The 23,320-nt window shown below is 47.7% G+C and overlaps 1 protein-coding gene across 1 annotated transcript in view; it reads left to right on the top strand.

Moving 5' to 3' along the window:
• The window catches only part of Tep1 (telomerase associated protein 1), a 48,870-nt gene that overhangs the window by 3,206 nt on the left and 22,344 nt on the right, over positions 1-23,320 (top strand). Inside the window, 19 exon segments of the mRNA XM_051142996.1 lie at positions 452-637; positions 1,246-1,380; positions 3,913-4,074; positions 4,878-5,039; positions 5,356-5,433; positions 6,311-6,435; positions 6,630-6,787; positions 10,853-10,962; positions 12,080-12,170; positions 12,366-12,549; positions 14,684-14,852; positions 15,320-15,478; positions 16,399-16,422; positions 16,424-16,477; positions 17,905-18,032; positions 18,511-18,570; positions 20,839-20,994; positions 22,007-22,183; positions 22,478-22,598. Coding sequence (XP_050998953.1) covers positions 452-637; positions 1,246-1,380; positions 3,913-4,074; positions 4,878-5,039; positions 5,356-5,433; positions 6,311-6,435; positions 6,630-6,787; positions 10,853-10,962; positions 12,080-12,170; positions 12,366-12,549; positions 14,684-14,852; positions 15,320-15,478; positions 16,399-16,422; positions 16,424-16,477; positions 17,905-18,032; positions 18,511-18,570; positions 20,839-20,994; positions 22,007-22,183; positions 22,478-22,598 — 2,439 coding nt within the window.

The following is a 23,320-nucleotide window of genomic DNA, read 5'->3' as shown; positions in this document are numbered from 1 at the left end:
ACAATTGCCGTGATTTAGAGCTTTGTAGAGTCAAGCATAGATCATGACATCGAATCTTCCAACAGCTCTATCAGGGAGGTGGTGGTGAGGGAAGAAGCGAGGGGCTTCTGGGGGATGGATACGGGGCTTGGCATTCTTCTGACTCGGAAAGCACAACAGTACACGTAGAAGGTGTGTGAGAGCCTTGGGCTCTCAGACTGCTAATCATGGGATGGCAGTGGAGAAGATGGCAGAGTGTCTGGGCAAAACCTCAGCAGCCTGGAGAGAGAAAGAGAAAGAGTGCCAAGTTAGAGAGAGGACAGAGTACATGTGATTGATTAGTGTTGGGTGAAGGGAGAGGGATTATTAGATTAGAGATATGGACCTTTCATATCTCTGGGAGACGCTTCTGGACCCCTCTGTGTGAGGGCTCTGCGTACGTGGTGTGGTTTATAATGGCTGCTGTTTCTAGGGTCAGTGGTGTGTCTCAGAAGAAAAGGAAACGCAGGCAGAGAAAGACGGAGCAGAAGTCCCAATGCCCTTGTATAGTCTAAGCTTGGGAGAGGAAGAAGAGGTGGAGGCACCGGGCCTAAAACTCACATCTGGGTGCTCTGTGCTGAATCCTGAAAGCACCGACTGGGTCCTCCAGGAAAAGAAGGTAAACTTTCTAGAGTTGGGAGGGATGAGTGAGGATGGAGACCAGAACCAGGACTCCTCCCCAGGGGGCGGGGACAGGGGGCCGAGGGCAGGGGGCAGAGGACAGAGGGAACATGATCCAGGGGCAGAGGAGGGGGCAGGGGGGACACGATCCAGGGGCAGGGGGCAGAGGGGACACGATCCAGGGGCAGGGGGCAGGGGGGATATGATCCAGGGGGCAGGGGGCAGAGGGGACATGATCCAGGGGCAGGGGGCAGGGGGGATATGATCCAGGGGGCAGGGGGCAGAGGGGACATGATCCAGGGGCAGGGGGCAGAGGGCAGAGGAGACACGATCCTGTTCTTATTCCACTTTTTAATCCACACGTCCAACCTCTCTAATAGTGAGTTCTCTCTAGGGCTACAAACCGACACTCTGCTCCCTGCTTCCCCCAAAAGTGTTCCACCCTCTGGATCTGGGGTACCAGGAACTAACCCTGGGTCTTCTGCAAGAGCAGCAAGTGTTCTTAACCACTGAGCCATCTCCCCAGCTCCTCTGTCCTTGACTACACATGTTGGTCTGTGTAGATCTTACTTACTCCTCCCTTCTCCTGTGTTTCCCAATTCGTAGATGGCTCTCTTGACCCTACTGTGCTCTGCTCTGGCCTCCAATGTGAATGTAAAAGATGCCTTTGACCCCACCCGGGTATCCATCCTCGAGGTCTGTAGTGCACTGGCCTCTTTGGAACCTGAGTTCATCCTGAAGGTACCACAGTATGAGGGAGCGGGAGAAGAGGCCAATGGGGAGACTGTAAAGTGGGTGTGGTGTGAAGAGCCAGAAACAGACTCCCTGGAGAGGTGCAAGGAACGTTAGCTCAAGAAGAGACCTAGTCCCTGGGGTCCTGTGGGTGGGTGGGGGAAGGTGAGACTAGGATTGGTTGGTACCAGCTACATGCACAGTGCCAGGCTGCGGGAGTCTTACTAACACATTGAAATTTGGATCCGGTTCTAAAGGTAAATAAGACACTTCCCCTAACATGGGTGTGTGGAGTGGCAACGGTTGCTTCCGAAGCAGAGAGGAGGCTTGCTCCAGCTCATGCCTTTCCTGTGAGAAGTCACTCTAACCAAAAACAACTTAGGGAAAGAAAGGAGTTTGTTTATTTTTATTTTTAATTTTCTAGACAGGGTTTCTCTGTGTAGCCATGGCTATCCTGGACCTGCTTTGTAGATCAGGCTGGCCTTGAACTCACAGAGATATGCTTGACTCTTCCTTCAGAGTGCTGGGATTAAAAGTGTGTGCCATTGCGCCTGGCAGATTTTTCTTTTTTGATTTTAGTATTATTATTTTTAATCTCAGACTTCCACATCACTCCCACGCTTGCCAGCGTGCACAGACTCATGCTTACCTTCTCTCTTTCCTTTTAAAACACTTCTGCTTTCATCTAATCTAGCAAGACGCTGTACAGCACGTGTACAGCTCAGAGAATCGTCCGAGAACCAGCACCGCTGTTTAATCTGGCTAGCTAGTTCCAGAAACAGAGCATTACTACAGTGTCTCCCAGAACCCACTTGAGGCTCAGTCCTTGTCACTTCCTCCTTCAGCAGAAACAGCTACGGCCCTCAGAGAAGTTGCCCAGTGAGGAAAAAGAGGCCTCAGTGAATCCTCCTTACTTGGGGGGAAGATTAGGATACTAACTCAAACACCAATTCTCAATTTCATATATCTACACACCCACATATCTACACACACACACACACACACACACACACACACACACACACACACACACACACATGATTATACCTTGGGTTTTTATGGGAAGGGAGGGGAGTATTTTGCCAGCATTATGGCATTCATTCACAATGGTGCCTACAGCTGAAGCCTGCTGTTGTTGGAAGGTAGTCTATACACCACAGCTTACATAAGCTACAAATTCACAGTGAATTGTTTGTACCTGTAAGCCATCACAAACACTGTGGTCATCAGCACATGTGCCATTTCAGTGTACACATACATGCATTTTTGTGCCAAGATTAAAAGTTTCAGATACTGATCAACCATTAATTTGTACCAATTCCAACTCTTTTTTTTTTTTTTTTTTTTTTTTTGGTTTTTTGAGACAGGGTTTCTCTGTGTAGCCTTGGCTATCGTGGACTCACTTTGTAGACCAGGCTGGCCTTCAACTCGCAGGGATCCACCTGCCTCTGCCTCCAGAGTGGCTGGGATTAAAGGCATGGGCCACCACACCCAGCTTCAATTCCAACTCTTTAGCTAGCTTTCTCATCCAGTCCAGGAAGGCCTGCACAGGGATAACCCCACCACAGTGGGTGGGCCCTCCTTGGTCAGCTAATAACTAAGGCCATCTTCCCCAGACAAGCCCATGGGCCAATCTGATCTAGGCAGGCCCTCAACTGAGGGGTTCCTCTCAGACTATACTATGCTGTGTTAAGTTGACAAGTTACTAGGATGGGGGAAATGTTTTCTGTGAGGCTTTGGAAGATGACAGGTTTAATCTGCAATTTGAACTCTTGGGAAGCCTTTTTCTTTTTCTCTTTTCTTTTTGTTTTTTTTGAGACAGGGTTTCTCTGCGTAGCCTTGACTATCCTGGACTTGCTTTGTAGACCACACTGGCCTAGAACTCACAGCGATCCGCCTGCCTGTGCCTCCGAGTGCTGGGATTAAAGGCATGCGCCATCACGCCCGGTGCCTTTTTCTTTTTATAAGTTATAGTATTTTATTTTACTAAGAAATAATCTAGATGATAGTGAATAACTTTTTTGAAAAATATATAATTTAGCATAATTCTAAGACTGAAAGTTACCAAAAAAGATTTTAGAAACTGCCTTCAGGAAGATCATAAGTAGTTATTGGCTCATTATTTCTGTCTTAACTTTTTTTTTTTTTTCCTGAGACAGGGTTTCTCTGTGTAGCCTTGGTTGTCCCTGTCTCACAGTGAGACTAGGCTGGCCTCGAACTCACAGAGATCCGCCTGTCTCTGCCTCCCCCAGTGCTCTGATTACAGGTGTCTGCCAGTGCCCCAGGCTCTGTCTTAACTTTTTTACAACACATCAATGTTGCAATCAGTAAGTTTTTGATAGTATGAAGGGTCTTGTACTCAAGGCCAGGGCCTGGTTGCTGCAGAAGGTGGTCAGTGGATCAAGTGATTATATCTCGTAGGCATTGTGGCATGCTCAGTAAAAGGTTTATACTGGCAGGGTCAATAAGCAGGAGAGTTTAGGAGCATGGAGCTATGGGGTAAGTGACCAACATGCCAATCTCTCCTGTCCTCCTCCCTAGGCATCTTTGTATGCTAGGCAGCAACTTAACATCCGGGAAGTAGCCAATGCAGTTTTGGCCGTTGCTGCCTTCTTGCCAGCCTGCCGCCCACATGTGCGACGGTATTACCCTGCCATTGTTCACCTGCCTTCAGATTGGATCCAGGTAGCCGAGTTCTACCAGGTATGGAGTTTAGTAGCCTGCGCTTTTCACCTTCACAAAGGGGGATTTATTCCCTCCCTTTGCTCATGGAATATGTTTTCAGAGAGGTTAGCCTTCTCTCTGGTTTCCTCAGTCAAGGGCCTGGAGGGGATTTGCTTTCTCTGTGAGAGTCCAGTGAACTAATAGAAGAGTGGGATGGGGGTTGGGCTAGAGTTTGAGAAAAACTTGACCTGACACTGGACTTTCTTAGTAATGATGGCGATGAGCTCAGACTTGCCTTGGGCACAGAAATGTAAGTTTGGGCACGGGACTCTATTCTTGTTCCCATGGAACTCTAGGATCTGTGTGTGTGTATCTGTGTGTGTCTGTGTGTGTGTGTGTATCTGTGTGTGTGTATCTGTGTGTGTATGTCTGTGTGTCTGTGTGTGTGTGTCTCTGTGTGTGTCTGTGTGTGTATGTGTGTCTCTGTGTGTGTGTGTGTGTGTCTGTCTGTGTGTGTATATCTGTGTGTGTGTGTCTGTGTGTGTGTCTCTGTGTGTATGTGTGTCTCTATGTGTGTGTGTGTGTATATCTGTGTGTGTATGTCTGTGTGTCTGTGTGTGTCTGTGTGTGTGTCTCTGTGTGTGTGTGTGTCTCTCTGTGTGTGTGTGTGTGTATCTCTGTGTGTGTATGTCTGTGTGTCTGTGAGTGTGTCTGTGTGTGTGTGTGTATCTGTGTGTGTGTCTCTGTGTGTATGTGTGTCTCTGTATGTGTGTGTGTGTCTGTGTGTGTTGGGGGGCCTGGTGTTGGGTCTCCCTTCTGCTCATCTCTTTTGTCCTCAACAGAGCCTGGCAGAAGGAGATGAGGAGAAGTCAGTGCCACTACCCGCCTGCCTCCGTGCTGCCATGACGGAGAAGTTTGCCCAGTTTGATGAGTACCAGCTAGCTAAGTATAATCCTCGGAAACACCGATCTAAGAGACGTGCCCGGCGGCCACCCCGCCCTCAAGTCAGTCTTTGCCTCAGCCCTGGGCACCCATAGCCTCTTTTCTCTGGGGGGCAGGAAGGGAGGGAGGGAGGGAGGGACGGAGGGAGGGACAAAGGAAAGTGGTGAGCCTGGGGCCTCCTATACAAAACATGACATATTCATAAGCCACAAAGCTAAGGAGCCAGAGAAGTCCCGGTGATCTCTGTGGAGCTCAGGGCCAGAAAGAACAGGGTCACCTCTGTGACCTCACTTCCTATTTGGCAGAGATATTCCTTCAGGGGTGCTGGATGGGTGACTTCTACTTCCCTGTTTGAAATGCTTTCTCCTGTCCCTGTAGAAGACAGAATATCCATTATCAGAGAGGGGGAGATGTTTTCCTAAGAGCCTTTGGCTCCTTAAAAGTGAACAGATCGCGGTGAGTTCCTTGCTTGGGAGTTGTCTGTTTATATGCACAATCCCTTCTGAACTTGAATTTAGGCATAGAAGCCCACCAGTTTTAAAACTTCCAACACTTACTTCCCTGAGGGTTCTCGGTTGTCATTGTGTAGTTTGGTTCAGGGAATAAAAGGGGGAGGGAACTTTTTTTCTGGTGTTATACTTTGTTCACAGTTGGATAAATGAATAAATGCAGTTGGATAAATGAATTTTAAAATGTCACAAAACATCTCCACTCCATTTAAAATCTATGTCTTTGTTTCATGTGTATGAGTGTTTTGCTTGCATGTGTGTTCTGTGTACCACATGTGTGCCAGTGTTCTTGGAGACCAGAGAGACTGAACAATCTCTCATTGAAAGTTTTCAAAACAAACGATTGCCAGCACAAGTAAGGCTTAGGTGGAAGGTGACACTGGCCTCCTTTTCTCTGAGAACACGAGGATGTATTCAGTCCTCATCCCCACCTTGGTTTTTATAACCCAGTCACCCCACCCTAACAGTCTTGTATGAGTGGAACACAAGTGAAATTCCCTCACAGGTATATGATCACTGTGTGCTTTACTTCCTGATACGGCACGGCACTCGTAAGCTTTTATTGCTGATGCCCTGTGTTCGTGGGTGAGTTGAACCGTGTGGTACTTGGGGCTGTCTCCACAGTTTTTTTTTAAGATATTTATTTATTATTATGTATACAGTGCTCTGCCTGCACATACACCTGGACACCAGAAGAGGGCACCAGATCACATTATAGATGGTTTTGAGCCACCACGTGGTTGCTGGGAATTGAACTCAGGACCTTTGGAAGAGCAGCCAGTGCTCTTAACCTCTGAGCCACATCTCCAGCCCTGTCTCCACAGTTTGAAGCCGCCTACGATGCAGTGCCAGAAAAGAAAAGCCCCCCGAGGTTCACTCTGAAGAAGCTGGTAGAGCGGCTGCACATCCACGAGCCGGCCCAGCACGTCCAGGCCCTGCTCGGCTACCGGTGAGACACAGTATTTCAGGCGCGTCTCATCGGCGTGCTCTTTCCGGTTCGTTTACGCCTCCTCCACTCCTGGTCCCTCTCAGTCCAGCAGTGTGAGTTTGCGCAGACAGTGCTGTGAACGGGACTGGCTGATGTTGGCTCTGTCCCATGTTCTGCTAGCTTTGAAATGATAGGTATATTCTTCGCTCTCCTAGGTACCCACCCACCCTTGAGCTCTTTTCTCGGAGTCACCTGCCCGGGCCGTGGGATTCTAGCAGAGCCGGGCAGCGGATGAAGCTCCGAAGGCCGGAGACCTGGGACCGGGAACTGAGCATGCGGGGAAACAAAGCTTGCGTATGGGAGGCGCTCATAGGTAGGGAGCCTTGGCTGTCTCCTTCCCTTCCTGTCCTCCTCCTCCGTGCTTCTGTACCTTAGATCCCACCGTGAAGATTTCCACAAAATGGTACAGTTATTTTCCAGTTTAATTTACATAAAGCGAAACGATTGGACTCTTGAGGAGGAACCTGCTTTCAATAGTGTTGCTGCCATAGGTGGGCCACTATTCCACATGTGCTAGGGGATGCCCAAGTCTGCAGAGGCACAGGGAAAAAAGTCATACCACATTCCTGTTTGTGCCTGTATAGACACACCTGTCATTTGTTCCAGACGAATAGGATTACATCTCAAAACGTTAGAGCCTCTACAGAGACTCACGTAGGCCTTGAGAACGTAATCATTTCCCCAGACTGATAAAAGAAAAGAAAAGAAAAACAAAAAACAAACAACAACAACAACAACAAAACAAACAAACAAAAAAACCATAGTGGGAAAGAGCAAGTTACCTTCAGTCTTCTCTTTCTCCTTCTGCTATGTTTTGACTATGAAAGGTTCTTTCATGCTTTCTTTTTTTAAAGAAAAGATTTATCTTATTTTTAATTGTATGTATGTGCCTGTGAGTACAGGTGCCCTCAGAGGCCAGAAATGGCCATCGAATACCGGAGCTGCAGTGTAGGCCCGCCGTAGGTGTTCGTGCCTCTGTAAGAGCCGCACTAATGCCTGACTGCTCACTCCCATTCTGCCGCCCATCCGAGGTGCTGGAGAGAGGGCCCAGTGCTCAGGAACATACGTTGCTCTTCAGGAGGACCTGGCTTTGATTCCCAGCACCTACATGGTGGTTTGGAACCATCCGCAATTCCAGGCCTGGGATACCACATACTCTCTTCGGGCCGTCACAGGACCAGGCAGACATGTGCTTCACAGACATACATGCAGGCAGAACACCCACACACATACAGTAGTAAATAAACAGTTGTTTGATTCTATAAAGAAAAAGAAAAGCTCTGTCCTCTCTTTTAAACCCTTTCCTTTTGCCTCATCTTTTGTTTTTGGAAACTTCAAGATATTTTTCTCTTTGTCGAAATGTATGTAACTTTGGACCTTGATGGAATTTTGGAAGGCTTTCCAATTTTTGGAAGTTTTGAAGCCCAGATGCCCTTTGCTGGTTGTTATATATTTTACTCAGGGCAGCTTGAATGGCTTTGTTACTTATTATTCTCTGTGTAGGAGCCTCAGGAGGTGTGTGTATGTAAGAATCATCGGGGAATTAAATGCCTCCCCGCATCGGTCAGCCTTTTCACCAACTTACAAGTTAAGATATAGGGATGAAGGGGCTTGGATGTGGGTAGGTATGGTCATGCACGCATAGTGTCCACAGTCACAGTGCTTGGGGGGCTGAGGCAGGAGGATGACTAGTTTGAGACAAGCGTGGCAAGATCTTGTCTCAAGCACACAACACAGATGAATAACAATGAAGGACGTAGTGTTGGGCTGAGGCTGCACGCTGAGTCTGCACGCTGAGTCTGCACGCTGAGTCTGCACGCTGAGTCTGCACGCTGAGGCTGCACGCTGAGTCTGCACGCTGAGTCTGCACGCGCGCCTTTACTGTTTCACTTTGGATGATGGGAATCACTAACCCGGCAAATTTCAATGCTGACATTTTATCTCGTTTGAGACTAAACTCCCTGTGGTTATTTCTTTAAATTTTTTGTTTTATTTATTTATTTTATATGTATATATGTCTTAGCCACTGTCCCATTGCTGTGAAGAGATACCATGACCAAGGCAACTCTTATACAAGAAAGCATTTAACTGTGGACTGGCCCACAGTTTCAGAGGTTTAGTCCGTGATCATCGTGGTGGCATTGATGGCAGGCATGGGCCTGAGCAGTAGCTGAGAGCTACATCCTGATCTGCAGGCAGAGAGAGAAAGAGAGAGAGAGAGAGAGAGAGAGAGAGAGAGAGAGAGAGAGAGAGAGAGAACCTCAAAGCCAGTGACGCACTTCCTCCAACAAGGCCACACCTCCTAGTCTTTATAATCCCTTCAAACAGCATTCAAATATATGAGCCTATAGGAGCCATTCTTATTCAAACCAGCACAAAGGATGTGTTGCTTGCATGTATGTCTGTGTATCACATTTGTGCTTGGCGCCTGAAAATGCCAGAAGAGGGCATTGGATCTCCTGGGACTGGAGTAACAGGTGGTTGTGAGCCACCATGTGGGTTTTAGGAATTGAATCTGGGTTCTCTCCAAGTGCAGCCAGTGCACTTAACTCTCTCTAGCCCGACTTTTTTATTTTGAGATAGAGTTTCTTTACATTGCCCAGGCTGGTTTTTTTTTTTTTTGTTTTTTTTTTTAAAGATTTATTTGTAACATATACAGTGTTCTGCCTTTATGTATGCTTGTACACCAGCAGAGGGCACCAGATCTCATCATAGATGGTCATGACCCACCATGTGGTTGCTGGGAATTGAGCTCAGGACCTCTGGAAGAGCAGACAGTGCTCTTAACCACTGAGCCACCTCTTCAGGCCCCCCAGGCTGTTCTTAAACTCAGCTGTTCCCCCGCTGCTGAGGTTGCAGGTGTGCACCCAGTCCTAACGGCACTTCTTTTCCTTTTCGTCCTCTCTTCCCCTCCCGTTTTGAGAATGTCTGCTTGTGTCATCCCAGCTCGTCTCAAACTGGCAATCCTCCTGCTTCAGGCTTCCCAGTGCTGAGATGATGCTTCCATGTGTGGTCACCTGGAGTGCACACAAAGGCCAGAACCATGATGGAGCGGGGTGTGGTGGCTCACACCTGCAGTCCCACTGACTCAGCCGCAGCCAAATAACTGTTTTCATTTCTTAAGAAAATACTTTTTGGAATTAAAATATAATTGCATAGCTGGGCGTGGTGACGCACACCTTTAATCCCAGCACTTGGGAGGCAGAGGCAGGCGGATCGCTGTGAGTTCGAGGCCAGCCTGGTCTACAAAGTGAGTCCAGGACAGGCAAGGCAACACAGAGAAACCTTGTCTCAATAAAATATAATATAATATAATATAATATAATTGCATGGTTTTCCCTTTTTCTTTTACTCCTTACAACTCTTCCCACGTCCTGTCCCCTTGCTGTCTCTCAAGCCCTTATTTCTTTGTTATATTCTTGAATATGTAAACACATCCTGCTCAGTCTGTATAAAGTTACTTGTGTGTACATGAGTTCAAGGCTGACCACTTAGTGTTGAGTAACCAATTTGGGGACCCAGGGGAGAACCTACAACCCCCACTTTACTAAGCCAGAATAATAAGTATTTATCACTATATATCCACTGAAAAGTGTAGATCTCATTATTCTTTCTTTTTACAAAATTTACAATTGAGGCTACAGAGATGACTCAGCGGTTAAGAACACTTGTATTGCTCTTGAAGAGGACCTGAGTTCAGTTCTAAGCACCTGCGTCAGGCAGCTCACAACCACCTGTAACCCCAGCCCCAGGGATACTGTATCCTCTGTGGGCAACCTACAAACAAGTGGCATGCAACCCGCCTCCCACTACCACATGCACATGAATAAAAATAACATTAAAAAGAAAAGAAAATTTAGGCAGTGGTGGTACATGCCTTTAATCCCAGCATTCCGGAGGCAGAGATAGGTGAGTTCAAGACCAGCCTGGTCTACTGAGCAAGTTCCAGGACAGCCAGGGCTACACATAGAAACCCTGTTTTGAAAACCCGAAAGTTACACTTACTTATTTGCTAGAGGGAGTTGGGTGTGGGGTGCTGTGTGGAAGGTCAAAGGACAACTTGCAGCAGCCGGTTCTCTCCTTCCATCAAGTGGACGGGAAAAAGAGGAATAGCACTACCAGCTGAACCCGCAAACTAGAGCCAATGGGTAGTGACATGAGTTGCTATTGAAACAGCTATCCAATAAACAGAGTTATAAAATTTTTTTACTTCCCACCTCAGGCCAATCTTTGTTTTGTGTTACTGGATCTTTAAAATGGTTTTAAGAGCAGATTGCATTCCCTGCTTTGAGCTTCTGTGTGGCTTTGTGCTTCCTGCTGTGGGCTGCAACTTTGTGTCTGTCACTCACTTGGTTTATCCTGTCCCCTATGTCTGAAGACAGTGGGAAACTCCCCTTCATGGCCATGCTCCGCAACCTGTGCAACCTGCTGCGCACTGGGATCAGTGCCCGCCACCATGAGCTCATTCTCCAGAGACTCCAGGATGAGGTATGCTCAGTGGGGAGTGTGTGGCTCATCAACCAGATGCTGGCTGCCTGGGAGATGTTGCCTCTGTTGAGACCTGGCTCTTCCCTGTGGCTGAGAACTCATGGCTACCAGCTTGTTTCTGTGTGTGGTGTAAGAGGTGTGGAAACACAGATCTGTTGGGAAGGACAAGTCTCGGGGTTTAGTAAGCCTTCCAGAGATTATAATAGAGAGTACTAATTTTCATGTTTACTTTGTGAGCTCAAAAACAGAGAAAGATCCCTATCTGCGAATCAACTCACTTCAGGAGCAGTGTAGTGTAAAAAGAAATGTACTCAGGGGCTGGACAGTTGGCTTGCAGGGGGTGAGGGCACTGACTGCTCTTTCAGAGGACCTGGATTTGATTCCTAGAACCAGCATGACTGCTGACAACCATCTGCAACTCCATTTCCAGGGATCTGGTGCCCTCTTCTGGCCTCTATAGGTACCAGGCATACATGTGGTGCACATACATACACCTATAGGCAAACAATTCATACATATGATTTTTAATTAGAAAAATAAAAAGAAGGGCTGGGCGTGGTGGCGCACGCCTTTAATGCCAGCACTTGGGAGGCAGAAGCAGATGGATTGCTGTGAGTTCCAGGCCAGCCTGGTTTACAAAGAGAGTTCCAGGACAGCCAAGACTACACAGAGAAACTCTGTCTTGAAAAACCAAAATAAATAAATAAATAAGCAAAAAATAAAAAGAAAGAAATGGGGCTCCTGTTACATCCCCCTTTTACCCTTTCTCATGCCTCTCTTCCCGTTCCTCTTCCTTTTTTTTTTTTTTAAGATTAATTTATTTTATTTATTGCATATGAGTGCTTTATCTGCAGAAGAGGGTATCAGATTACATTATAGATGGTTGTGAGCCACCATGTGGCTGCTGGGAATTGAACTCAGGACCTCTGGAAGAGCAGGTGGCGCTCTTAACCACTGAGCCATCTCTCCAGCCCCCTCCTGTTTCTTTTTGAGATCTGTTTTCTCTTTTCGCCTCCGACAAGCCTGGTAGAGTTGCTGCTTCATTGTCCGGGTCCTGTAGACTCCATGGCCCCTCATTTTCCCTGGTCCTCTGCTCACCATTCTTTTTGTTTTTCAGAAATCTGTCATTCACAGTCGGCAGTTTCCATTCAGATTCCTTAATGCTCACGACTCTATCGATAAACTGGAGGCTCAACTCAGAAGTAAAGGTATTCCTTCTCTTCCGCTTCCTGTTTGCCTCCTGGGTAAATGAGACAACACTCAGATGTTTTCAGCCCCTCACTTAGCAGACTGAGGGTGTGGGGTTATCAGTGGCCAGACCATTGCTAGCCCTAAGAATAGGGGCTTAGCATACTAAGGGAGTAGAAATTGCCTGACTTGGCTATTTTCCTGTTACCTCACAGCATTGCCCTTCCCTTCCAACACAACGCTGATGAAGCGGATAATTGGAAGCTCAAAAAACATCAAGAGGCTCAGCATCCGGACTCGCCTGCGCCCCCTGACACGCCGGCAGCTGCGGGCGGCAATGACCATACCTGTGATGTATGAGCAGCTCAAGCGGGAGAAACTGAGGCAGCACAAGGCCAGGTGCGGGCTTGCGAGCTGGGGGAGAGTAGGAGAAAGGAGCTCAAGGGCACCGTTAAGGAGTCATCTAGGAACCAGCCGTCCAGTACCCTGTAGAGATGTGGCTGTCGGCCATCAGTGCCGCAGACCTGTTTGTTTCCCATCACATTATACCAAAACCCCACTCTGTGCACTTATAATTAACATTATCCTATGAAAACCGTGAAACCTGAACTTCCCTAGTCTCCACGCTCTTGCGTGAGGCTGTTTTAATGGTTCTGATGGATTCAGTGAGTATGTGTAGCAAGCATCTGTTGGTGCGTGCTGAGCTACAAGTGATGTGAGTTGTGGGGAGTATGGGGGCTTGAGCTTGGGTCCTCTGCAAGAGCAGTACCCACTCCTACTCAGTGAGACGTCCCTGTAGCCTGAGACAGAGTCCCTTGGTGTGGCCTGGATTGGCCGTAAGCTTGCTGTGTAGCCCCTGCTGGTCTCAAGCATGAGATCCTCTTGCTCAGACTTTTCAGTACTGACATTACCATTATGTGCCGCCATGCTTGACCTAATCTTAGTGTAGTTGGTGGCTTACTCACTGATGGCTTTTTCTTTAGGCAGATTGCGTTGGTGGCTGGAGAATGAGTTTTCTGTCACTCTGTTGTATTCTCCAGCTGGAAATCTAAAAAGTGTTCCCTTCATCAGCTACACGTGCCTAGAGCGATGGTGCAGTGGTTAAGAGCACCGGATGCAAACCCCACCCCCCAGAGCTCAGGGAACCCCACAGAAGAGGAGGCAGGACAAGTGTAAAAGCCAGAGGGGATGGAGGAATCAAGAAAACGAGAGCCGAGCCGGGCAGTGGTGGCGCACGCCTTAATCCCAGCCTTGGGAGGTAGAGGCAGGTAGATCTCTGTGAGTTCGAGGCCAGCCTGGTCTACAAAGCGAGTCCAGGACAGTCAAGATAACATAGAGAAACCCTGTCTTGAAAAACCAAAACCAAACCAAACCAAATAAAAACAAAACAAAAAACAAAAATATAAAACCCGAGGGCCTCTAAGTTGGCATGATCAAAGCTCCCATGAGCGCACAGAGACTGAGGCAGCATGCACAGGCCTGCATGGGTCTGCACCGGTCCTCTGTGTATACATCATGGCTTCCAGTTTAGTGTTTTTGTGGGACTTGAATGTGTGAACAAGTGATTTTCTTATGTCTTCTCTTGGGCTTTTCTCCTTCTCTTGGTTTATCTTGTCTAACTTTGGTGTTCTTATTTTATCTTTTGTTTGTTTGTTTGATTTTTTGAGACAGGGTTTCTCTGTGTTGCTTTGGCTGTCCTGGACTCACTTTGTTGACCAGGCTGACTCACATTGATTGATCCACCTGCCGGCCCTTATTTTATCTTATACTTCATTTTGTTATATTTTATTATTATCTCTTAGAAGCCTGTTTTTTTTTTTTTTTTAAAGATTTTGTTTATTTATTATGTATACAGTGCACATCAGATCTCATCATAGATGGTTGTGAGCCACCATGTGGTTGCTGGGAATTGAACTCAGGACCTCTGGAAGAGCAGTCAGTGCTCTTAACCTCTGAGCCATCTCTCCAGACCCTATTCTTTTTTTTTTTTTTTTTTTTTTTTTTTTTAACAGATAGAATGGGAGTAGTGGATCTGGATGGGAGGGAGGGTGAAGAGAACATGGGTGCTTTTCAGAAAATCTGGCTTTGAACCCCACCATGTGGTAGCTCACAGCTGTTTTTAACTTCAATTCTAGGGGGTCCAGCACCATCTTCTGGCCTTAACTGGTACTGCACACAGACATACATGTAGGCGAAACACTCATCCACACAAAATAATAAAATTATTTTGAAAAATTGATAACCCCTAATAAACTTGTGGCAGTTAAGCCATGACCACTTGAAGCAAGTACAGACAGCATGGCAGGAGGACCCAGCACTGGCGCTGCCTCCGATGCTGCCTTGCCTGCCACGTTAGAGGCTCCTGGTATGGAGAGCAGGAGGTGGGCTGTGGGAAGATGGGATGGTGCCTAAGGAGGGAGGGAGAGAGAGGGTTCAGTGTTGGAGTTGCATGTTTAGTCTTTCCATCTGCTTCAGGGTCACAGGCGGACCAGCTTATGAGCCCCCCCCGTGTCTGTGTCTTCTCTCGCTGTAGACAGTGGGACTGTGATGTTGGGTTGCTGGAACGGTACCGCCAGGCCCTGGAAACAGCCGTGAATGTCTCTGTGAAACACAACCTATCCCCGTTGCCTGGCCGAACCCTTGTGGTCTACTTCACAGATGAAAATGCCGACAGGCTGTGTCCGAAGAGTCACTCCCAAGGGGTAAAGAAACAAAACAGAAACAGCAAAATCATGTCTTCCAAGGGGCTGGCAGGACATGAGAGGCTTTAGTTTCCCTCTGACTCCCTGGGAGCCACACAAACTCAAAGAAGTGGTACGGATTTGCTTCTAGGTGCCAGTTGCTGAGTCCCTAAGACAGTTTGGGTCAGTCCTGCGTATGCGTCCTAACACTAACACTTCAAGTTTGGCTAGCTAATAATGGCCTCCAAACTTCAGTGGCCAGCTTATCTCGCACTGTCTTTGCTGTGTCCCGCTGTTGACTTGGGCAGGGACTCTGACTCCTTCTTGCTCCTCGAAAGTCAGTTCTTCAGAGGGGCCGCTGAAGGTGACCCCTCCTGGGACCCACCGTCCTTCTCTCATTTCTCCAAAGCAGGAGTTTGGCCTCTAGACCTGGGCAGGCAAGGGTGGGTTGTAAAGTTTGATTTCACGGCGTTGCTCTGTTTCGTCAGCCTCCCCTGAACTATGTGCTGCTCTTGGTTGGGATGACACTGGCTCGAGCAGAACAGGCGACTGTTCTGTTGTGTGAAGGAGGGACTGTGAAGATGCCAGTACTTCCGGCAGACGAAGGTATCCTGAAGACTGCCATCAACCTTCAGGCTCAAGTACAGGTCAGAGACACATCCTACTATCCAAAAAAATATAAAGGGCAGAAGCCTGGGTGCATCTCAGATAGTTAAGGCATGGCTAGCCAGGTGTGGAACAGCAGCTTCAATCCCAGCACCCAGGAAGCAGGACATGGGAGCCAGAGAATGCAAGTTTGAGGTCAGCATGGGATGCATAGCTGTTTCCCTCCCCCTCCCCTCATTTTTTTCTAGCATATAAGCTGGGCATGATGGCACATCCCTTTAATCCCAGCACTTGAGAAGCAGATCTTTCCGAGGTCAGCATCAGCCTGACTTCCATAGTGAGCTCCGGATTAGTCAGGACTACATAAGGAGACCCCCCTCTCAAGAAAGAAAAAGAAAAACAAGAAAGAAAAAGAAAAAAGAAGTGAAAGAAAGAAGCATGGATGTATTTAACTTTGAAGATTTCTTGAGCAAATTGACACTGCTTTTTTAATTGGTTATATTAATCTTTTGTTGCCATAACAAAATGCTGGAGGCAAGCTCACTTTATAAAGGGAAGATGCTTAACTTGCTGACCGTCCTCGGGACTGGTGGGCATGGCACTGGCATAGGCTGATGCTTGTAGGATCTCATGGCAGGTGGGGGTATGAAAAATACACACCCAAGAAGATGATTGCATCCTGAAGCAAGCCAGAAAGTGATTGATGGTTCTGGTTTGTACAGCTCATTTTTTCAGGAACTCAGAGATCCTCAGACTCTTCTAGGAGTGTTTCTCTAATATCTTAAGGGCATCTCACTAGGCCTCACCTGTCTACACCGTGGTCCACTGAGCCCCCTCTTTCTGCCTCACAGTGGGATCAAATTTCAACACAGCAGCCTTTGGGGGCTACATTAAAACTGCATCCAGAGCAGGGCACCTACACCTCAGGCACAACCGTGTAACCCAAGTTTCTTTCCTCCAGGAGTTGAAAGAAAGTGATGATTTTGCCCCTGGACACTTTGGGGAAGTACCTGATGTCTCTGGCTGTCCAAAGGACCCCTGTGAGTCCCACTCAGTGCCTGGGAGACTCTCCCTCTGCATGCCCGCCACATGTTCCTGCTTGCTGTCGCCTGTAGCTGAGGCTGCCCTCCCTCTGCATGCCTGCCACATGTTCCTGCTTGCTGTCGCCTGTAGCTGAGGCTGCCCTCCCTCTGCATGCCCGCCACATGTTCCTGCTTGCTGTCACCTGTAGCTGAGGCTGCCCTCCCTCTGCATGCCCGCCACATGTTCCTGCTTGCTGTCGCCTGTAGCTGAGGCTGCCCTTCAATGCCGCCATCTTCAGCCTCCACCTCCCAAGCACTGGGTCACAGATGTGGGATCCGTGTCTAGTGGCGTCTCACTTCCTGACCCTTTAAAGTCATCTTTCACACTTTGCCGTGCTCTCATCGGCTCACTGCTCAGCGTCGTCCCTCAGATGGGGTTGTGTTGATAAATCTTCAGTGATAAATGGAAAATAAGAGGCTTGTCTAATGGCGCTTGCTAGTTTCCGTGGTGTAAGTTGTCCCACTGTGGCTGCCGTCAAGCTGCCAGCATTGCAGAAACACTCAGAAGCTTGTCATTGCGTTCTGTTTCCACGGTACCGAGACATAAATACACTTGGGGTTAGATAATAGTGAAGGGTAGTAAGATAATTAGAAGGGGATGCATTTTTAGAATGCATTACCTTTGTCTTACATATGATAGAAACATTGTCATGTTGAGGATTAAACTCAGGGCAAATGCTTCACCTTGAACTCTACCCATAAGCCCTTTATCTAACTGAATGTTTAAAAGGGCCATGTTGGCTAGGCATGTGGACAAAGGGCTTAGCTTAGCATCCTCAAGGCCCACACCAATAAATATGAAATAGCCAAGCTTAAGAACTGGCTCATGGGCTGGAGAGATGGCTTAGTGGTTAAGAGCACCCCCTGATCTTCTAAAGGTCCTGAGTTCAGTTCCCAGAAACCACATGGTGGCTCACAACCATCTATAATGTGATCTGGTGCCCTCTTCAGGCATGCAGGTGCACATGCAGACAGAACACTGTATACATAATAATAAATAAATAAACAGTTAAAAACAAAAACCCCAGCAAACGGGCTCACAGCTAGGTGTGGTGGTGCACACCTTTAATCCCAGCAGAAATAGGAGGTAGAAAGATATCTGTAAATTCAAGGTGTGAGCTCCAGAGCTCCGGGATAGCCAGGACTAAACAGATAGTCGCTTTCTTTAAAAAAAAAAAAAAAGGCTCACAAAATGAACGATCATCTCTTATGAGCTGGATGAGCTGCACAACCACTATCCTAGGTTGGGGTGTAGTGGTGTCCCCTCTGAACAGTAGGAGATGCAGTCTCCCTTCCTCTGCAGAGTTCTAGCCCTTCAGTCCTCAGACATCCGGCTCTCTGTTCTAGCCTTGCTCCCCGATTTCAGTCTCCTTTTCATCTCACAGCTTGACAGGGTCATCATGTTTGGCCAGTCCATGGATCCGGAGCTGAAAGTAGCCAAACAGATGATCTGGCAGCACGTGAACTCCAAGTGCCTCTTTGTTGATGTCCTCCTACAGAAAACACAGTACATGTAAGGGTGCTGGTGGTCCCTGCCCAGTGTCTGAAGACGGCGGTCCGTATGTCCCGTCTCACTTGTTTGATACTTCCTGTCTGTCGCCTTCTTGTTTTATTAATTCTACTGAGCTTAAGTTTCTAGGATCTTCTTTAAAGTCTTTTTTTTACCCCTTTGTGCTATTAGGCACTAGACAATGAGTTTTGCTCCGTGTAGGCAAGCATACTACCACTGAGCTGTACTCTGGTCACGTAACTCTTTTAAGACAAACGGGTGCACTCGGGGTGATATGGCCATAGGTCACAATACTGTTACACAGAGGTAAGGTGTATAGCTTAAGGCGTTGGGACGTATAGTCTAGGTTTGTAGCCTAGGGTGGCTTTGAAAGTGCCGCCTTCCTGTTTTCATCGGGCAGGTGCTGGGGTTGCAGGTGTAAACCATCACACCTGGCTCCGAATTGATTTTGGTGCTTAGTGACTGCTTCTTCCTTTGCCAGGTCACCAAATTTGAATCCCAATGATGTGACACTCTCGGGCTGTACTGATGGGATCCTGAAGTGAGTACAGAGCGGGCACCGAGGGGGATGCAAGCTGCACTAGAATGTCCTCAAGAGACCATGCCTGTTAGCTTTACGTATTTATTCTTCAAAATAAGACGGTTTATTTTTCTTTTTTTAATATTTTATTTAATTTTAATTTATGTGTGTTGGTGTGAAGGTGTCAGAATCTTGGAGTTACAGACAGTTGTGAGCTGCCATGTGGGTGCTGGGAATTGAACCTGGGTTTTTTGGAAGAGCAGGCAGTGCTCTTAACCACTGAGCCATCTCTCCAGCCCTGGTTTATTTTTCTTTCACAGATGTCTAGGCCTATCAGCAAGACAGTATGATAGGGACTCCAGCCTTCACTGGATTAAGGCTTGATTTTCCTCAACAGCTTCTACCTCTTGGCTAAAGATGGTGTTTCAGCTCTGTCTTATATACATCCAAGTTTGTGCTACAGCTAGTAAGAATGAGGAGAAGGGGCTGGAGCATCAGATCATGGGTTAAGAGCACATACTGCTCTTGCAGAAGACACAGATTTGGTTCCCGGTACCCATGCCAGGTGGCTCACAACTACCTGTAATTCCATCCGGCTCCAAAGGGATCCAAGAATTTCCTACAGCACCAGGAGATTTGATGCCTCTGGCCTCTGTATTATGCATACACACCCGTAGATATACACACAAGTACATAATTGGGTTTTTTTTTTCTTAAAAAAGGGATTTTTCCAATCTATTTTGCTGAGTTATTATTTGCAATTGTTGTATATGTAATTTCTGTTATAACCATATTTATTTCCTTATGTTTTTAAGCTTTTTGTAATTTAAAAAAATTTAATTTTATTTTGTGTGTATTTGTGTGAGGGTATCATCCTCTAGAGCTGGAGTTACAGACAGGTATGAGCTGCCATGTGATGGCTGGGAATTGAACCTGGGTCCTCTGGAAGAGCAGCCAGTGCTTTTCACCTCTGAGCCATATCTGTTACACACACACACACACACACACACACACACACACAATTCATAATTATATGACTACAACTTGCTCAGATGTTTGGGCTGACCACTGGTATTAGATAACAAAGTTGGGGGCTCATCTCTGGGGAAGACTATTTCTCCAACTCTTATGAATCCTTAGTTGCCTTTGGTTCTTTGTTTACGGTAGGACACAGTGGGCCTATTGGCATTATATTTATTCAGGTCTTCTTTAGGCAGCCACACAGAGACATATACACAAACACATAATTGAAACTTTAAAAAAATAAAAAAAAAAAAAAGAAAAAAGAAAAAGAAAAGCTGAGTGTGGTGGTGCATACCTTTATTCCCTTGAGAAGCAGTAGTTGGTGGATCTCTGTGAGTTTGAGATCAGCTTGGTCTACATAGTACGTGCCAGGCTAGCCAAGTCTGTATGGTTAGCCCCTATCTCAGAGAGGGGGGGGGGGTAAGGGGAGGATGGAGGGAGGGAGAGAGAAAGACAGAGACACACGCGGGTGTGCGCGCGCGCACACACACACACACACACACACACACACACACACACACACACACACACACGACAGTCAGAGACAGAGGACATAGCTTATTTTTATTTTATGTGTATCAGTGTTTTGCCTACATATGTATATTTGCACTATGTGTATGTCTGGTGGCCAAGGCCAAAAGAGCATGTCAAATTCCCTGGAACTGGAGTTATAAACAGATGTGAGCATCCATGTGGGCATATGGGTGGTAGAAACCAAACCTGTGTCCTCTGGAAGAGCTGCAAGTGCTTTTTAACCTTTGTCTCCTCTCCTGACATTTTCTTTGGATGGCATTCATGTCCTCCAACTCACAGTGGGAAGCCTCGAGCAATCAGGAGCATTTGTAGTTGGTACAGAGCTGATCACCTAAGACAGGGAACGTGTTACCCTGTAGCCTTGGCTCGGCCTAGTTTTCTAAGAGGATCTTAAGGTCACCATGCACAGTGTGTGGGAGGAGCCGGGGCTGGCAACTTCCTGCGTCCTCAGTGTTCTGGATGGTCTCCTTGTTTTCAAAGTGTGGATCGTTTTTGTTTGGCTGCATTTTTGAGATGGGGGTCTCATAATATGGTCCAGGCTGACCTCAACTTGTTTATAATGCATAGCTGAGGTTGAGAACTGTGGACATGGTTTGCCAGGCCTGCTTTATGGCTGTCATCTTCCTGAGGGGTGCCCCTGTGCGGGACAGGCATGCCAATGTTCTCTGTTGCTCTGGAACACCTTCCTGGTTCTCACTCTTCCGTTCTGTCCCCATTGTGCTTTCTGTTTAGGTTCATTGCCGAGCATGGAGCCTCCCGTCTTCTGGATCACGTGGACCAACTAGATAAAATATTCAAGATCCCCCCACCCCCAGGAAAGACTCAGGCCCTGTCTCTCCGGCCACTGGAGGACAGCCCTGGCCCCTTGGGTCCTGTTTCCCAGCACGGGTCAGTCCAGGTTGTGTGACTTTGTGCACTGGGAGGGTGGCCATCAGGACCTGGAGAAATCTTGCCACTGATTCTGTCTGCCAAGGTGGCATTTGTTTTATTTACTAAGGTAGTTGTTTTCCTCCCCAGGCAGGAGCTTCCTGGAAACTGCCAGATTGTGAGCCTATTCCTTGATTTACTAGAGAGAGAACGTAGGGAAGGCAGTAGACTCCATGACAGTACAGCCAGGACTGAGGCAAAATTTTTGGAGCACAGGCTGTGGTTTTCACACAGACTTTGCCAAATGATAGCTTGAGCCTTACATTGGTTGTTTTAATTTCTTTCTTTCTTTCTTTTTTTTTTTTTTAAGATTTATGTGTTTATTATTATGTATACATTGCTTTGCTTGCATGTACTCCTTCAAGCCAGAAGAGTGCGCCATATCACATTACAGATGGTTTTGAGCCATCATGTGGTTGCTGGGAATTGAACTCAGGACTTTTGGAAGAGCAGGCGGCGCTCTTAACCACTGAGCCATCTCTCCAGCCCCTGGTTGTTTTAATTTCTTAAGGATATAGTTAAGGAACCAGGAAGTGGTGGCACATGCCTTTAATCTCAGCACTCATGAGGCAGAGGCAGGTGGATCGCTGTGAGTTCGAGGCCAGCCTGCTGTACAAAGCCGAGTCCAGGACAGCCAGGGCTACACAGAGTAACCCTGTCTCAAAAAACAAACAAACAAACAAGATATAGTTAAGGATAAGGTCAAGGTTTTCCTCAAAGTATTTTATCGATCAAATTGTAACTTTGTAATGATTTTTTTCTGGAGAAAGAAGACCATAAGAAATGACAGTGGGGGTCAAATTTCAGGTTTCGGCAGTTGGTGCCACAGCTAGGTTATTCCCTAGAGGCCCTTCTGCTGTCTCTTGTGGGGATTATGTCAAGTGCAGAAGGGTAATTGCACCAATGGCTATGGACATGAGATGGGGACTGGTCCCTAGGCTGAGCCCAACCATCTACTTACCCCCGCCCCCAGGTGGCGCAACATCCGGCTTTTCATTTCGTCCACTTTCCGTGACATGCATGGGGAGCGAGACTTGCTTATGAGATCGGTGCTGCCAGCCCTGCAGGCCCGAGTGTTCCCTCACCGCATCAGTCTTCACGCCATTGACCTGCGCTGGGGTATCACTGAGGAGGAGACCCAAAGGAACAGGTGCAGGGCCACAGGGAAGAAGTGCTGGGTCAGGGATGAGAGGATCGAGTGGTGGCGGGCCTCAAGTGATCAGGGTTGGGGCTGCAGGAACAGATGAGGGGGAGGGGAGGGAACATTTTATCATTGCTTTGCCCAGTGTGAGTCAGGGCCCTGCCTCCTCTGTATTTGTGCCTGTAGTGCTTGAAACTGCCAGCTGGGGGGGCCCCCCCACCCCCCACCCGGGGTCGCCCCTGCCCCCTCCCTGTGCCGCCCCCACCCCCGTGACTCCTTCCTGTTCCCATAACCACGTTACAGACAACTGGAAGTGTGCCTTGGGGAGGTGGAGAACTCACAGCTGTTTGTAGGGATTCTGGGCTCGCGCTATGGCTACGTTCCCCCCAACTATGACTTGCCTGACCATCCTCACTTCCAATGGGTAAGGCAGACAAGGTTGGAGGGGCTGGGCAAGGAACAGCAACGGAGGTGGGGTGGGGTAGGGGGGAAGCCGGCTTGACAGGAACCCTGCCATGATGCACCAGTGGGTCCTTGAGTCTTGAGGTGAAACACAGGTGGTAGACTCTTGAGACCACGGCCTAGATAAAGCCATTCTCAAAGAAGAGGCTCTGGCCTGGATTCTCAGAGGGTCGAGGGTAGATCTGCTTAGCTTTTGCCGTCACACAGATCTGGTTCTGCCCTCCCTTTGGACATCTGTCGGTTGCGTGGCTTTGTTGGAAACACTGGTCTAAATTAGCTTCAATTTCAACACATATTAAATAGGAAGAACGTCTCTATGTCGAGATTACCATGAGAGAGTTTTATTCAGCTGGGTGTGGTCATGCATACCTGAGATTGGGTAGCAGGGTCAGGGGTTCCAGGCCAGCCTGGGCAACTAAGTGACAGTGTCTCAGAATATAATGAAAAAGGTCAGGGAAGCTAGGCATGGTGGCTCATGCTTTTTAATGCCAGCATTGGCGGAGGCAGACGCAGAAAGGCCTCTGAGTTTGAGGCCAGCTTGATTTACATAGTAAGTTCCAGGCCAGCCAGGGCCTGTCTCTCATACACACAAAGGTCTGGGAGTATAGCATGGTTGTACAGTGCTCACCTACCATACGTAAGGTTCTGAATCCGATCTCCAACACTGAGGGGAAAATGTCCTTT

The sequence above is a fragment of the Acomys russatus genome, chromosome 3 (assembly GCF_903995435.1).
Source record: "Acomys russatus chromosome 3, mAcoRus1.1, whole genome shotgun sequence".
NCBI lineage: Eukaryota > Metazoa > Chordata > Mammalia > Rodentia > Muridae > Acomys > Acomys russatus.
The sequence above is the reverse complement of the archived record's forward strand: the minus strand, read 5'-3'. Positions and strand labels throughout refer to the sequence as shown.